This window comes from Triturus cristatus, chromosome 6 (genome assembly GCF_964204655.1).
Source record: "Triturus cristatus chromosome 6, aTriCri1.1, whole genome shotgun sequence".
Lineage (NCBI taxonomy): Eukaryota > Metazoa > Chordata > Amphibia > Caudata > Salamandridae > Triturus > Triturus cristatus.
The window spans coordinates 101,933,609-101,949,178 of record NC_140589.1 but is presented as its reverse complement, the minus strand read 5'-3'; the positions used below and the strand labels follow the sequence as shown (position 1 = coordinate 101,949,178).

The following is a 15,570-nucleotide window of genomic DNA, read 5'->3' as shown; positions in this document are numbered from 1 at the left end:
CCCAGAGCTGGCAGCCTCCTAACGAGGCGCTGCGCCGTTTATATACCCTGACTGTTCTCCAGTTAGAGGTACCTGCGGCAAGGGTGCGCCCAGAGCTGGCAGCCTCCTAACGAGGCGCTGCGTCGTTTATACCCTGACTGTTCTCCAGTTAGAGGTACCTGGCAGCAAGGGTGCGCTCAGAGCTGCCCAGCTTCCTAAGGAGGCGCTGCGCCGTTTATACCCTAACTGTTCTCCAGTTAGAGGTACCTGGCGGCAAGGGCGTGCCCAGAGCTGGCAGCCTCCTAACGAGGCGCTGCGCCGTTTATACCCTGACTGTTCTCCAGTTAGAGGTACCTGGCTGCAAGGGTGGGCCCAGAGCTGGCAGCCTCCTAACGAGGCGCTGCGCCGTTTATATACCCTGACTGTTCTCCAGTTAGAGGTACCTGCGGCAAGGGTGCGCCCAGAGCTGGCAGCCTCCTAACGAGGCGCTGCGTCGTTTATACCCTGACTGTTCTCCAGTTAGAGGTACCTGGCAGCAAGGGTGCGCTCAGAGCTGCCCAGCTTCCTAAGGAGGCGCTGCGCCGTTTATACCCTAACTGTTCTCCAGTTAGAGGTACCTGGCGGCAAGGGCGTGCCCAGAGCTGGCAGCCTCCTAACGAGGCGCTGCGCCGTTTATACCCTGACTGTTCTCCAGTTAGAGGTACCTGGCTGCAAGGGTGTGCCCAGAGCTGGCAGCCTCCTAATGAGGCGCTGCGCCGTTTATACCCTGACTGTTCTCCAGTTAGAGGTACCTGGCGGCAAGGGCGGGCCCAGAGCTGGCAGCCTCCTAACGAGGCGCTGCGCTGTTTATACCCTGACTGTTCTCCAGTTAGAGGTACCTGGCGGCAAGGGTCTGCCCAGAGCTGCCAGCCTCCTAACGAGGCGCTGCACCGTTTATAACCTGACTGTTCTCCAGTTAGAGGTACCTTGTGGCAAGGGTGTGCCGAGAGCTGCCCAGCCTCCTAACGAGGCGCTGCGCCGTTTATAACCTGACTGTTCTCCAGTTAGAGGTACCTGACGGCAAGGGTGCGCCCAGAGCTGGCGGCCTCCTAACGAGGCGCTGCGCCGTTTATACCCTGGCTGTTCTCCAGTTAGAGGTACCTGGCGGCAAGGGTGCGCCCAGAGCTGGCAGCCTCCTAACGAGGCGCTGCGCCGTTTATACCCTGACTGTTCTCCAGTTAGAGGTATCTGGCGGCAAGGGTGCGCCCAAAGCTGCCAGCCTCCTAACGAGGCGCTGCGCCGTTTATACCCTGACTGTTCTCCAGTTAGAGGTACCTGGCGGCAAGGGTGCGCCCATAGCTGCCAGCCTCCTAACGAGGCGCTGCACCGTTTATACCCTGACTGTTCTCCAGTTAGAGGTACCTTGTGGCAAGGGTGCGCCCAGAGCTGGCAGCCTCCTAACGAGGCGCTGCGCCGTTTATACCCTGACTGTTCTCCAGTTAGAGGTATCTGGCGGCAAGGGTGCGCCCAAAGCTGCCAGCCTCCTAACGAGGCGCTGCGCCGTTTATAACCTGACTGTTCTCCAGTTAGAGGTACCTTGTGGCAAGGGTGCGCCCAGAGCTGCCCAGCTTCCTAACGAGGCGCTGCGCCGTTTAGAACCTGGTTGTACTCCAGTTAGAGGTACCTGGCGGCAAGGGTGTGCCCAGAGCTGGCAGCCTCCTAACGAGGCGCTGCGCCGTTTATACCCTGACTGTTCTCCAGTTAGAGGTACCTGGCGGCAAGGGTGCGCCCAGAGCTGGCAGCCTCCTAACGAGGCGCTGCGCCGTTTATACCCTGACTGTTCTCCAGTTAGAGGTACCTGACGGCAAGGGTGCGCCCAGAGCTGCCCAGCTTCCTAACGAGGCGCTGCGCCGTTTATACCCTGACTGTTCTCCAGTTAGAGGTACCTGGCGGCAAGGGTGCGCCCAGAGCTGGCAGCCTCCTAACGAGGCGCTGCGCCGTTTATACCCTGACTGTTCTCCAGTTAGAGGTACCTGACGGCAAGGGTGCGCCCAGAGCTGGCAGCCTCCTAACGAGGCGCTGCGCCGTTTATACCCTGACTGTTCTCCAGTTAGAGGTACCTGGCGGCAAGGGTGCGCCCAGAGCTGGCGGCCTCCTAACGAGGCGCTGCGCCGTTTATACCCTGACTGTTCTCCAGTTAGAGGTACCTGGCGGCAAGGGTGCGCCCAGAGCTGGCGGCCTCCTAACGAGGCGCTGCGCCGTTTATAACCTGACTGTTCTCCAGTTAGAGGTACCTGGCGGCAAGGGTGCGCCCAGAGCTGGCAGCCTCCTAACGAGGCGCTGCGCCGTTTATACCCTGACTGTTCTCCAGTTAGAGGTACCTGGCGGCAAGGGTGTGCCCAGAGCTGGCAGCCTCCTAACGAGGCGCTGCGCCGTTTATACCCTGACTGTTCTCCAGTTAGAGGTACCTGGCGGCAAGGGCGTGCCCAGAGCTGGCAGCCTCCTAACGAGGCGCTGCGCCGTTTATACCCTGACTGTTCTCCAGTTAGAGGTACCTGGCGGCAAGGGTGCGCCCAGAGCTGGCAGCCTCCTAACGAGGCGCTGCACGCGTTCTCCATCTGTCACGATCCTGTCCTAGGAGTAATTTGCATCCGCAAGGATTGCTTAGGAGTGGTGGCGGGAAATATAACCTGCGACGGATAGTTCGCCGAAGAGCGCATCGTTGGCGGCTCCTGCTCCCTCTGTACAGCACACGGTTTTGTGTAATGTTAAAGTATGGGGCAGGGAGCCGCGAGAGACCCGTCGGTGGGATCAGGCGAGCTCACTTGGTAGTTGGCTCATGAAACAAACCACATCTCGGATTGTGTTAGTGGGTGATATTCACTGCCCGCGCGCGCCCCTGTGGTGATCCAAGCACGGATGTCCTGCCACCTGCTGAAACTTTTCAAACAGAGTTTCTTTTGAAGTTTTCCTTGCTGGACTCTCTTTGGCTGGGTGAAGTTGGCTTCCTTCTCGGTCTCCATTGAATGTCTGTCTTGTTGTCTCTTCCTCTGTGCAGTCCCTGGATTTCACTCTACTCTGCTCTCCGTAGTCCTTCAGGTGTTAGGAAATGTATGTTTGTTCTTTTCATCTGTATCTTTTAAGGAGGTTTAAACCTCTTCACTTTTCTCTGACTTTCCTTTCCTTCTCCTCTTGTTGGTGATTCATGACATGAATGATCAGATGGGTTCCCAGCGTCTTGGGTTTTACCAATGCTCTTTCTTCAAGCAGCTTCTTGGATTTAATTCTAAAATATGAGCTCACTGCTGTTTTAAAAACAATACTTTTGCACGTCTTTTTAAAATGGATTCTTTACTTTAATGGCTCTTGTCTTGGACCACCCAGAGTCCTCGGCTGAGGAATTTAAGGCCCCAGATGTATTCAGAGGTGAAAATGTTTGAGCCCAGTAACTTAACTTCTTCCCTACTGTTTGTTCCTCAAAAAAGTAAAATCCTGTTTTTTATTTGGTTTGTTGAATTTACGAGTAGGATTTTTTGTGGGTCTATTTTGACTTTCCTCTCTATACTTGCAAATGTATTTTACAAAGCTTCTATAATACGTTCAATGCATGTATGTCTCCAGCAGATTGAACCTGCAGCTGGAAGCGGTTCAGTAGATATTCAGTTTGGACCTTTTGAGGGTTTTGAGTGTTGCTCAAAGTTCCCCGGTCGCGCCTTTTGTCGTGAAAGAGTTTGTCCTGCCCCGAGCAGCGCCCGTTTCAGACTCTGATCCTCTGGCGTCACTGCGGGGCACACCGACCACACCCATCCCCCGGGGTCACACAGGCGCCTCGGGTGGCTGCCAGGGGCCTTTCTGCCCTTGGTACACAGCTGCGTGGGTGGGGATTGCCTCAGAGCCTGCCAGGGGTCGGTGCGTCACACCAGTGCAGGGGGCGGGGCCTGGCTGCCATGGTGATGATGACACAAACACATCCGCTGCTCCCAGTCTAATTTTGGACTAGGGCACACACCGGTTAGTTCACTCTGCCCGTCCGCAGCTCTCAAAGATCAAAGCCTGTCGCGTGCCAGGAGGGAAGTGTGTCTGTCTCCATTTCATAGTAAGTATTGTGAAAGGGAGTGTTTGGTGAGGGTTCTTAGTGGGCTCCGTGCCAGCCGACACTCTGGGAGCATCCAGTCCTCACCTTTGCTCGTGCAAACGTTTGTAATCTCATAGTTATCGTCCTGTCTCTTCAACTGAAGTGAACTAAGCCCACAACTCCCAGAATGCAACGGGCTGTAAGTTGGATTTCCGGACTGGAACTGGTGCCCAGTGACCTGCATTGTTATGAAACCACGTGCTTGCTGCTGATGCCTGCGTCTCTCTTGAATCCACTGTTACACTGACCAGCGCATACATCCAACGCGGCCCAAAATAAATGTTTTGAATTTCTTTTGGAAATCTGTTAAAGCACAAATCTAGCTACTAACGTTGCCAGGAGCACCTGATGGGCTGAAACTAGTGTTCGAGCCGCGGTCTTGGGTCAACCACAGCCATGCGACCACATCCCGGAGCTCTCCAGTTTCTGATATCAGGAATAGAAGCGCCAGGCCATGGATTTCTTTGCATTCTGGGACTTGCAGTCCTGAATTAATAATGGGGTAAAGATGGCTATAAATCACAGTATGCAGAGATCAACACCTGGATTGGCGGGGCCTGTAGCGCGAGACTTGAGAGGTCTGCTTCTGCTGTGACCCGCAGGCCAGGAGTCTGAATCCAGCTTGACTTTGTATCTTTCTGGAGTCTGATGACATTAGATTGGGTGAGAGGTTTATAACACCAGAAATGCAAAAACATGGAATTATGTACTACATAAGAAACAAGCTATTACTATTGTTTTTGTTTTTAATTACAACATTACAAGTCCCGAAATATAAAAATGCAGTGTGTGGGCGTGTCTGGAGGAGCTGAGAGAGAGACGGCGAAACAATAAAAACACGTGGCCCGAGGGCCGGGCTAGAAACCCACGTCTAACCTGGCCAAACTCTTCCATCCAGCCACACACACCTGGAGGCCAGGACTAGAATGAGGCCTGGGGGCATAGTCGGGTCATGGCAGCCCACCCTGCTCTTGAGAGCAGCCCACCAGGATAACGCCAGTGTGGTAGAATGGCCATGGCTTTATTTAAATGGGACGGGTCTCACCGGGTCTGAGCACCGGCAGTTTTTTAGCTCTCGCTGAGTCAGCGTGCAAGCACTGCTCGGAGAGACTTTAGTAGGTGAGTTTTCAAAGTGCTACCCACATGGTTTTGCTGGCTACAAGCTTGAGTGCACGATGGCGTGCACGTGCACAGCTGCTCCCCGCATTTCCCCCTTCCTTCTCGCCCAGCCCTTTGATGCTCTGCTCGCATCTCCCTCCTCCCTTTTCCTCACTTTCATTCTGGCTCCTTTTCGGCAGTTTCATTCTCACTCCTCTGCTCCTCGCATTCCCCTCTGCTCCATTCCCCCCCTTCCCTTCTCGCCCAGCCCTTTGATGCTTATAACATTGTGTTTCATTTAGGGCATTAAACATAAAGGAGCACTGGCAACACTGATAAAATGGATTTCATTTTGAGTAGTGACTAAAACTTTAACCACACACACAACCACACATACACACGCAACCGCACACACAACCACAAACACACACAACCACACACACAACCACAAACACACACAACCACAACCACACACACACACACAACCGTACACACACACAACTACACACACAACCACACCCACACACAACGGCAACCTCAAGCACACACACAAGCACACACATAACCACACACAACCACACACACCCACAACCGCCTCACACAACCACAACCACACACACACACACACACCCACACCCACAACCACACACACACCCACAACCACACACACACACAAAACTACACACCCACAAGCACACACACAACCACAAGCACACACAACCACAATCACACACAACCACACACACCCACAACCACACACCCACACACCACCACACAACCACACACACAACCACACACACACAACCACACACACACAACCACACACACACAACCACACACACACAACCACACACACAACCACACACACGCAACCACACACAAACTACACACACACACAACCACAAGCACACACACCCACAATCACACACAACCAGAACCACACACAACCACCCCCCACACACACACCCGCACCCCCACACACAACCACACACACAACTACACAACCACACACAACCACAACACCACACAACCACAGCCACACAAAACCACAGCCACACAAAACCACAGCCACACACAACCACAAACACACAACCGCACACACACAACCACACACACAATAACACACACACAACCACAACTACACACACAACCACAACTAAACACATAACCACAACACACAACCACACACACACAGAACCACACACACAGAACCACACACACAACCACTACCACACACACACAACCACACACAACCACAAGCGCACACACACAACCACACACACACAACCACAACTACACACAACCACAACTACACACAACCACAACTACACACAACTACACACAACCACACACACAACCACAATCACTCACAACTACACACACAACCACGACTACACACACAACCACAACTACACACACAACCACACACAACCACAACCACACCCAACAACACACAACCACAACCACTCACAACCACACACAACCCCAACCACTCACAACCCCAACCGCTCACAACCCCAACCGCTCACAACCCCAACCGCTCACAACCCCAACCGCTCACAACCCCAACCGCTCACAACCCCAACCGCTCACAACCCCAACCGCTCACAACCCCAACCGCTCACAACCCCAACCGCTCACAACCCCAACCGCTCACAACCCCAACCGCACACAACCACAACCGCACACAACCACACACCAACCACAGCCACACACCAACACACCGACACCAACACACACACAACCACACACACACACAATGTGAGACCAGCCTCACGGCGTATGCCCTCCCGATCATCCAGCCAACCTGCAACCACCCCCAAGACACGGCATCTCCGACTCCGGCCGCCCCAGCCACACAGACCCGAGGGCCGGCCAGAGTCCCCGACAGATTCGACACCCTACCACGCATGTCCGACCGAGGGAGCGGGAACCCCCGAGCCAGACCAGGAGGCGCCAACCCAGTCACACCTCGGATCGCCTTCCCCCCGGGAGGACTCGATCGGCCACCAGGCCCCTGGGGAGCAGGCGCCTCGCCTGCCGAGCGTCTGGGGACCCTCCCAGACCCACCTGAAAAGACCAAAGAAACGAGCGGCAGGAAATCCCGCCGAACCCCCTCAGTCACCAAAGGCCCCTCTCTGCGAGGACTCCGGACTTCAAAGGGCAGGGGGAGTATAATAGGGGGTGCCGGAGGAACGAATGGCAGAGAAGACCTGGAACCATCGAAGCCTGCTGACGCTGTCGCGGCTCCCGAACTTCGAACCACCTGGGCCTGCTGAGTGACTCGCGGTCCCCAGCCATTGAACCATCTGAGCCCTGCTGACGAGATCGCGGCTCCCGAACTCCGAACCACCTGGGCCTGCTGAGTGACTCGCGGCCCCCAGCCACTGAACCATCTGAGCCCTGCTGACGAGATCGCGGCTCCCGAACTCCGACTACCTGTGCCTGCTGAGTGACTCGCGGTGCTCCCCTCGAGGACTAATTGGCAAGAGATCGCCCAGAGACACGACACCCTCCAGCTCGAGGATTGTGAGCTATCCGCAGGGTACTTTGCAGAGACACTACCTTCAAAGACTGTCCCGCTACCCCCATTCCCCTACCACCGATTTGTAGTATCTTGTGCCGCTGATGTACTACTTGCACCTTGGATCATAAAGATCCCTTGAAACCTTCGATAAAAGAACCTATCGTCCTACAAAGAATACGTGTGGTGTCACTCTGTTCGTAGTGTAAGCTCAGGGTGTGCGCGCCTGGTTCGGCCTACTTGGGAGAGGTGGGTCAGACGTGCATCGAACCCCCCCTCCGGCGGACGCCTATCCAACATTTGGTGGCAGACGACGGGATCCGAGCCGACACCGAAAGAGAGCGTGCAGTGAACGACTGACGCGCTACCAAACAGAGATGGAAGGAGAAACCTCCCTGGGTGCCGCAGGTACCGAAATGAGCTCACCGTTCCGAGAGGATCAATTGGACTATTACACGCATAGAGAATTAAAACAATTTTGCAAAGACCTTGGAATCGCTACCACCGTATTAAGCACAAAGGAAGACTTCCAGAAAGTATTGAAGACCTGGGTCGAGACGGGGGCGCCCCCGACCCAAACGGAAGGAGACTCCGCCCATGAACCACAAAGCATCCCGGTGAGAAACAACGGGCCAGAGGGGAACCTGTCCCCCGAGGAACTAGCAGACCGAGAGAGAAGCCGCAACCACGAACTTGAACTGGCCAAGCTGAAAATCGAGGGAGAAATAAAACTGGCCGAAAAAAAGTTAGCCGTCGAGCAGTTACGGCTACAAGGGGAACTCGAGGAAAAGAGACGCCAAAGAGAGCACGACGAAAAGAAACTCCAGCTGGAACATGAACGCAGCCTGAAAGAGATCGAGCTGAGGGCTAAAAGCGAAAAGTCACAACCTTCCGGGAATCTACCATCCGCTCCCACCGTGGAAGCCAAAGTCCACATCCCCAAGGATGTGGTAAAGGAGTATTACAAAAACGACGATATCCAGCAGTGGTTTAAAGCCTACGAAGTCGCCATGACCTCTCACCGAGTCCCGCAGAAGGATCGGGGGGCTGGCCTATGGGGCCGGTTCTTAAGCGAAGGAAGAGATACCCTGCTGGATCTGCCCTCCACGGTCATGAACTCCTACAGCCACATGAAGGAAGCCCTCGTGGGCCGGTATGGACTCACCCCCGAGATGTACCGGCAACGGTTCCGAGATTGCAAAAAGATACCGGGCACCACATGGGTAGAATACGTGAACTTTTACAGCCGGGCCTTGGACGGGTGGATCAAGGGCAGCAAGGTCTCCACCTTCGAAGAGCTGTTTGATCTGATCGCCTGGGAACATTTAGCGGCAAATTGCTTTATAGAACTGCGCCAACATCTCCTGGACAGTAAACTCACCGACCCTCGAAAGCTGGCCGCCGAGGCTGACCGTTGGGTGAACACCCGGGCCACCCGAGGCCCCGTGGGAGACTACGGTCGCCACAGTCAAGGACCCCCCCGCCAGAGGGGCGGAGGAAACCACGGCCGACCAAGAGACTTCCCAGGGGGGCCCTCGCACAGCCCTCCCAGCAGCCCACCAGCGGCAGGTCCAGCCCCGTCCCCAGCCAGCGCCGGAGCCCCGGGGCGGCTAGGGCCACGAACCAGGATCACCTGCTTCCGCTGCCAACAGCCCGGACACTACGCCAATGACCCCCAGTGTCCCCAGTATCAACGAACCGCAACGACCAACCCCCCGGCCCGGCAGATGGCCTCCGTGGCCCTAGGGAAAGAGATAGAGGACTCCGAAGAGTGGGAACCAGCGGCCATGGCCCTGGTCTCCCTTGGTGATCGAGAAATGGTCCCCGGGACGCCCTTGCCCGCCAACACGAAGAAGTACCGACAGCAGGTGACCATCAACGGCCACCGAGTCGAGGGTCTCCGCGATACCGGGGCAAGTGTCACCGCGGTCCACCGCAGCCTAATCTCTGAAGACCAGATCCTACCCGGTGCCCTCTGTCCGGTCATATCCTCCGACAATTCCGAGAGCCTCTGCCAGATGGCTCTGGTGCCTTTCAAGTGGGGAGGAGTCTCCGGAGAATTGAAGGTAGCCGTCCGAACATCACAGCCCGTAGACTGCCTCCTGGGCAACGACCTCGAGAGTTCCCCGTGGGGGCAAGTGGAACGAAGAGCCCATCTCGAGATGATGGGCCTACCCGAATGGGTCTGCGCCACCACGCGCTCCATGACTGCGCGATTGCCTCTCTCCGAGGGCGGTGAGGCCCTCCCCCCGAACACTGTCCCCGAGAACCGGGACACCCTACCAGCAACGGACAACCCTCCTTCGGAGGGAGGAGAAGACACTAACCCGGGAGAAGGGCCGGAACCTTCCGCCCCTGAGGCACTGACTGAGCTCGGAGAACTGCCCGAGATGGCCCAGTGGCGCTGTGAGGGAGGGCCCTCCCGTGAAGAGTTCTGCCAGGAACAGGCCACCTGCCCTTCCCTCGTGGGACTCAGACAACAAGCCGAAGCACAGACCGCCGGTGACAGGACCGGAACCCACTGGGTCTATTGGGACAATGGCCTCCTATACAGCGAACAAAAGTCGGCCGAGCTAGGCGCAGCCCGAGTACTGGTGGTACCCCTGCGCTTCCGAAGCCTCCTCCTGGGCCTGGCCCATGATGTACCCTTGGCAGGACACTTAGGCCAAGACAAAACATATCAGCGATTAGTTACCCACTTCTATTGGCCCAAGATGTGAGCAAATGTAGAAGTCCACTGTAAATCCTGCCTCACGTGCCAGGGCAGTGGGAAAAGTGGCGGAAAGCGCAAGGCTCCATTACAACCCTTTCCCGTTGTGAGTACCCCGTTCGAGCGGGTCGGCATCGACATCGTGGGACCCCTGGATCCGAAGACCGCCCAGGGCCACCGATTCATCCTCGTCCTGGTGGACCATGCCACCCGCTACCCCGAGGCCATTCCCCTCCGCACCGTGACGGCTCCCGTGGTGGGCCGGGCTCTCATGGGGATCTTCTCCCGTGTCGGATTCCCTCGCGAGGTTGTGAGTGATCGCGCCACTAACTTCATATCCCGCTACATGAAGTCCCTGTGGCAGCAGTGCGGAGTAACATATAAGTTCACGACCCCCTACCACCTCCAGGGCAACGGCCTGGTGGAACGCTTCAACCGAACCCTGAAGGGGATGATCCTGGGCCTCGAGGAGCCCCTGCGCCGAAGATGAGACGTCCTCCTCCCTTGCCTCCTGTTCGCGTACCGGGAAGTTCCCCAAAAGTCCCTGGGGTTCAGCCCATTCGAACTACTATACGGACACCCCGTCCGGGGGCCCCTGAGCCTGGTCAAAGAGGGCTGGGAGACAAGCCCCCGGGGAACCCCCCCTGATGTGTTCCGCTACCTCCTGGCGCTCCGCAACCAGAACCGGAAGTTCAGAGAACTCGCAGAGGCTAACCTCGAGGCCAGCCAAGAAGAAATGAAGCGCTGGTATGACCAGAACGCAACTCTGGTCGAGTTCCAGCCGGGCCAGCAGGTTTGGGTCATGGCCCCGGTGAAACCCTGCGCCCTACAGGACAAATGGACTGGCCCCTTCAAGGTGATCGAGCGGAAGAGTCAGGTCACGTACCTGATCGATGTACAGTCCCCACGGAACCCCCTCCGGGTCCTCCACGTGAACTGTCTCAAGCCCCACTTTGTGAGAACGGAGTTGAGTTTGCTACTGGCCACCGATGATGGGGCGGAAGAAGACACTGAACCCCTGCCCGACCCCCTGTGCGCTAAAGACCTGGATGGTTCCGTGGAGGGAGTGAAACTGTCAACCACCCTCACTCCCCAACAGTCCGACGACTGTCGCCAGCTGCTCAGACAATTCGCAGACCTCTTCTCCCTCATCCCAAGGGTCACCGACTGGTGTGTCCACGACGTGGACACCGGCGACAGCCCACCTGTGAGACACCGAGCCTACCGGGTGCCTGACCGGGTCCGCACCTGCATCAAGACCGAAGTACAGAAGATGTTAACCCTTGGAGTGATCGAACCCTCCGACAGCCCCTGGGCCAGCCCGGTAGTCCTGGTCCCGAAAGCGGCCTCCCCTGGGGTCGCCCCCGAACTAAGATTCTGTGTGGACTACCGGGGGCTCAATGCGGTCACCCGAGCGGACGCTCACCCTATTCCCCGCGCCGACGAGCTCATCGACCGCCTTGGGGCCGCACGTTTCCTCAGCACCTTTGACCTGACCTGCGGTTACTGGCAGATTGCGCTCACGGAGGGAGCAAAAGAACGCTCCGCCTTCTCCACACCCGATGGACACTACCGCTTCAGGGTCATGCCGTTCGGGATGAAAAATGCCCCGGCCACTTTCCAGCGGTTGGTAAACAAGGTCCTGGCCGGACTCGAGGAGTTCAGTGCAGCGTACCTTGACGACATAGCCGTATTCAGCTCTCAATGGCACGAGCATCTCCAGCACCTCCGGCAAGTACTGCTGGCCCTGCGCCAAGCCGGCCTAACAGTGAAGGCCAGCAAATGCCAGCTCGGGCAAGGCTCCGTGGTCTACCTGGGTCATCAGGTGGGCAGCGGGCAGGTCGCCCCCCTCCAACCAAAGATCGACGCCATCAAGTCCTGGGAGCCCCCCACCACTCAGACGGAAGTCCGGGCCTTACAGGATACTACCGGCGGTTCATTAAAAACTATGGTAGCCTCGCAGGGCCTCTCACGGAGCTGACCTCCAAAAAGCTCCCGAAGAAGGTGCAGTGGACCCCCCCGTGCCAACAGGCGTTCGACGCCTTGAAAACCGCCATGTGCACCGCCCCAGTGCTCAAGGCCCCCGACTACTCCCAAGAGTTTGTGGTCCAGACCGACGCATCCGAACACGGCATCGGAGCCGTCCTCTCGCAGTTCAACGACAAGGGCATAGATCAGCCCATAGCCTTCATCAGCCGAAGGCTGCTGCCTCGAGAACAGCGTTGGAGTACCATAGAACGAGAGACCTTCGCCGTAGTCTGGGCCCTCAAGAAACTACGGCCCTACTTGTTCGGAACCCACTTCCGAGTACAGACGGACCACCGGCCCTTGCGGTGGCTGATGCAGATGAGGGGAGAGAACCCCAAGCTATTACGATGGTCAATCTCCCTCCAAGGGATGGACTTCACTGTCGAGCATCGCCCCGGGACGGATCATGCCAACGCCGACGACCTGTCCCGGTTCTTCCGCTTCGGCGAGGAGAACCCCCCAGTGGATGGGTAGTTCTCCACGCCTTTCAGCTGGGGGGGACGCGTGTGAGACCGGCCTCACGGCGATACCCTCCCGATCATCCAGCCAACCTGCAACCACCCCCAAGACACGGCATCTCCGACTCCGGCCGCCCCAGCCACACAGACCCGAGGGCCGGCCAGAGTCCCCGACAGATTCGACACCCTACCACGCATGTCCGACCGAGGGAGCGGGAACCCCCGAGCCAGACCAGGAGTCGCCAGCCCAGTCACACCTCGGATCGCCTTCCCCCCGGGAGGACTCGATCGGCCACCAGGCCCCTGGGGAGCAGGCGCCTCGCCTGCCGAGCGTCTGGGGACCCTCCCAGACCCACCTGAAAAGACCAAAGAAACGAGCGGCAGGAAATCCCGCCGAACCCCCTCAGTCACCAAAGGCCCCTCTCTGCGAGGACTCCGGACTTCAAAGGGCAGGGGGAGTATAATAGGGGGTGCTGGAGGAACGAATGGCAGAGAAGACCTGGAACCATCGAAGCCTGCTGACGCTGTCGCGGCTCCCGAACTCCGAACCACCTGGGCCTGCTGAGTGACTCGCGGCCCCCAGCCATTGAACCATCTGAGCCCTGCTGACGAGATCGCGGCTCCCGAACTCCGAACCACCTGGGCCTGCTGAGTGACTCGCGGCCCCCAGCCACTGAACCATCTGAGCCCTGCTGACGAGATCGCGGCTCCCGAACTCCGACTACCTGTGCCTGCTGAGTGACTCGCGGCGCTCCCCTCGAGGACTAATTGGCAAGAGATCGCCCAGAGACACGACACCCTCCAGCTCGAGGATTGTGAGCTATCCGCAGGGTACTTTGCAGAGACACTACCTTCAAAGACTGTCCCGCTACCCCCATTCCCCTACCACCGATTTGTAGTATCTTGTGCCGCTGATGTACTACTTGCACCTTGGATCATAAAGATCCCTTGAAACCTTCGATAAAAGAACCTATCGTCCTACAAAGAATACGTGTGGTGTCACTCTGTTCGTAGTGTAAGCTCAGGGTGTGCGCGCCTGGTTCGGCCTACTTGGGAGAGGTGGGTCAAAGGGGTGGGCAAGACGTGCATCGAACCCCCCTCCGGCGAACGCCTTTCCAACACACAATAACACACACACAACCACAACTACACAACCACAACTACACAACCACAACACACAACCACACACAACCACAACCAACCACAACCACACACAACCACTACCACACACAACCACTACCACACACAACCACTACCACACCCACCCACACACAACCACAAGCACACACACAACTACACACACAACCACACACAACCACAACATTACACAACCACACACACAACCACAACCGCACACAACCACACACAACCACAGCCGCACACAACCACAGCCACACACACACACCCCAACACACACACCCCCCCAACACACACAACCACAACTACACACACAACCACAACACACACAACCACAACCACATACAACCACAGCCACACACCAACACACACATCCCAACACACACACACCAACACACACACACACCAACACACACAATAACACCCACACAACCACACCCACACACAACCACACACAAGCACACACAACCACACACAACCACACACAACCACAACTACACACACAACTACACACACACAACCACAGACACACACAACCACACACACACAACTACACACACAACCCCAACCACACACACACAACCACACACACAACCCCAACCACACACACACAACAACACACACACAACCACACAAAACCCCACACCCACCCACACACAACCACACACACACAACCACACAAAACCACACACAACCACAAGCACATACACACACACACAACCACCCACAACCACACAAACCACCCACACCCACCCACAACCACATACACACACAACCACCCACAATAACACACAACCACACACACACAACCACACACACCCACAACTACACACCCACCCACAATCACACACAACCAGAACCACACTCAACCCCCCCGCCACACACACACACAACCACACAAAACCACAACCACACACAACCACAACTACACACGCAACCACAACTAAACACATAACCACAATACACAACCACACACACACACAGTACCACACACACAACCACACACACACAACCACTACCACACACACACCACACATTCACACCCACACACAACCACACACATAACCACAACCACACACAAACACACACAACCACAATCACTCACAACTACACACACAACCACAACTACACAACCACAACTACACACAACCACACACACACACACACACACACACACACACACAACCACTACCACACACACACAGCCACAACCACACACAACCACAAGCACACACATAAGCACACACACACAACCACACACAACCACAACTACACACAACCACAACCAAACGCACACACAACCACAATCACTCACAACCACAACTACACACACAACCACAACTACACACACAACCACAACTACACACACAACCACACACAACCACACAACCCCAACCACACACAACCACAGCCACACACAACCACTGCCACACACAGCCACACCCCAACACACACCCCCACCCCCAACACCCCCACCCCCAACACCCCCACCCCCAACACCCCCCCCCCCCCCCCACCCCCA

The 15,570-nt window shown here is 56.6% G+C and overlaps 1 protein-coding gene across 1 annotated transcript in view; it reads left to right on the top strand.

The window, feature by feature from the left end:
• LOC146816438 (calpain-1 catalytic subunit-like) overlaps positions 1–15,570 on the top strand; it is a 476,307-nt gene that overhangs the window by 267,978 nt on the left and 192,759 nt on the right. Inside the window, exon 4 of the mRNA XM_085610281.1 lies at positions 4,578–4,595. Within this exon, the coding sequence (XP_085466407.1) occupies positions 4,578–4,595 (18 nt within the window). The remainder of the gene's footprint in view (positions 1–4,577; positions 4,596–15,570) is intronic.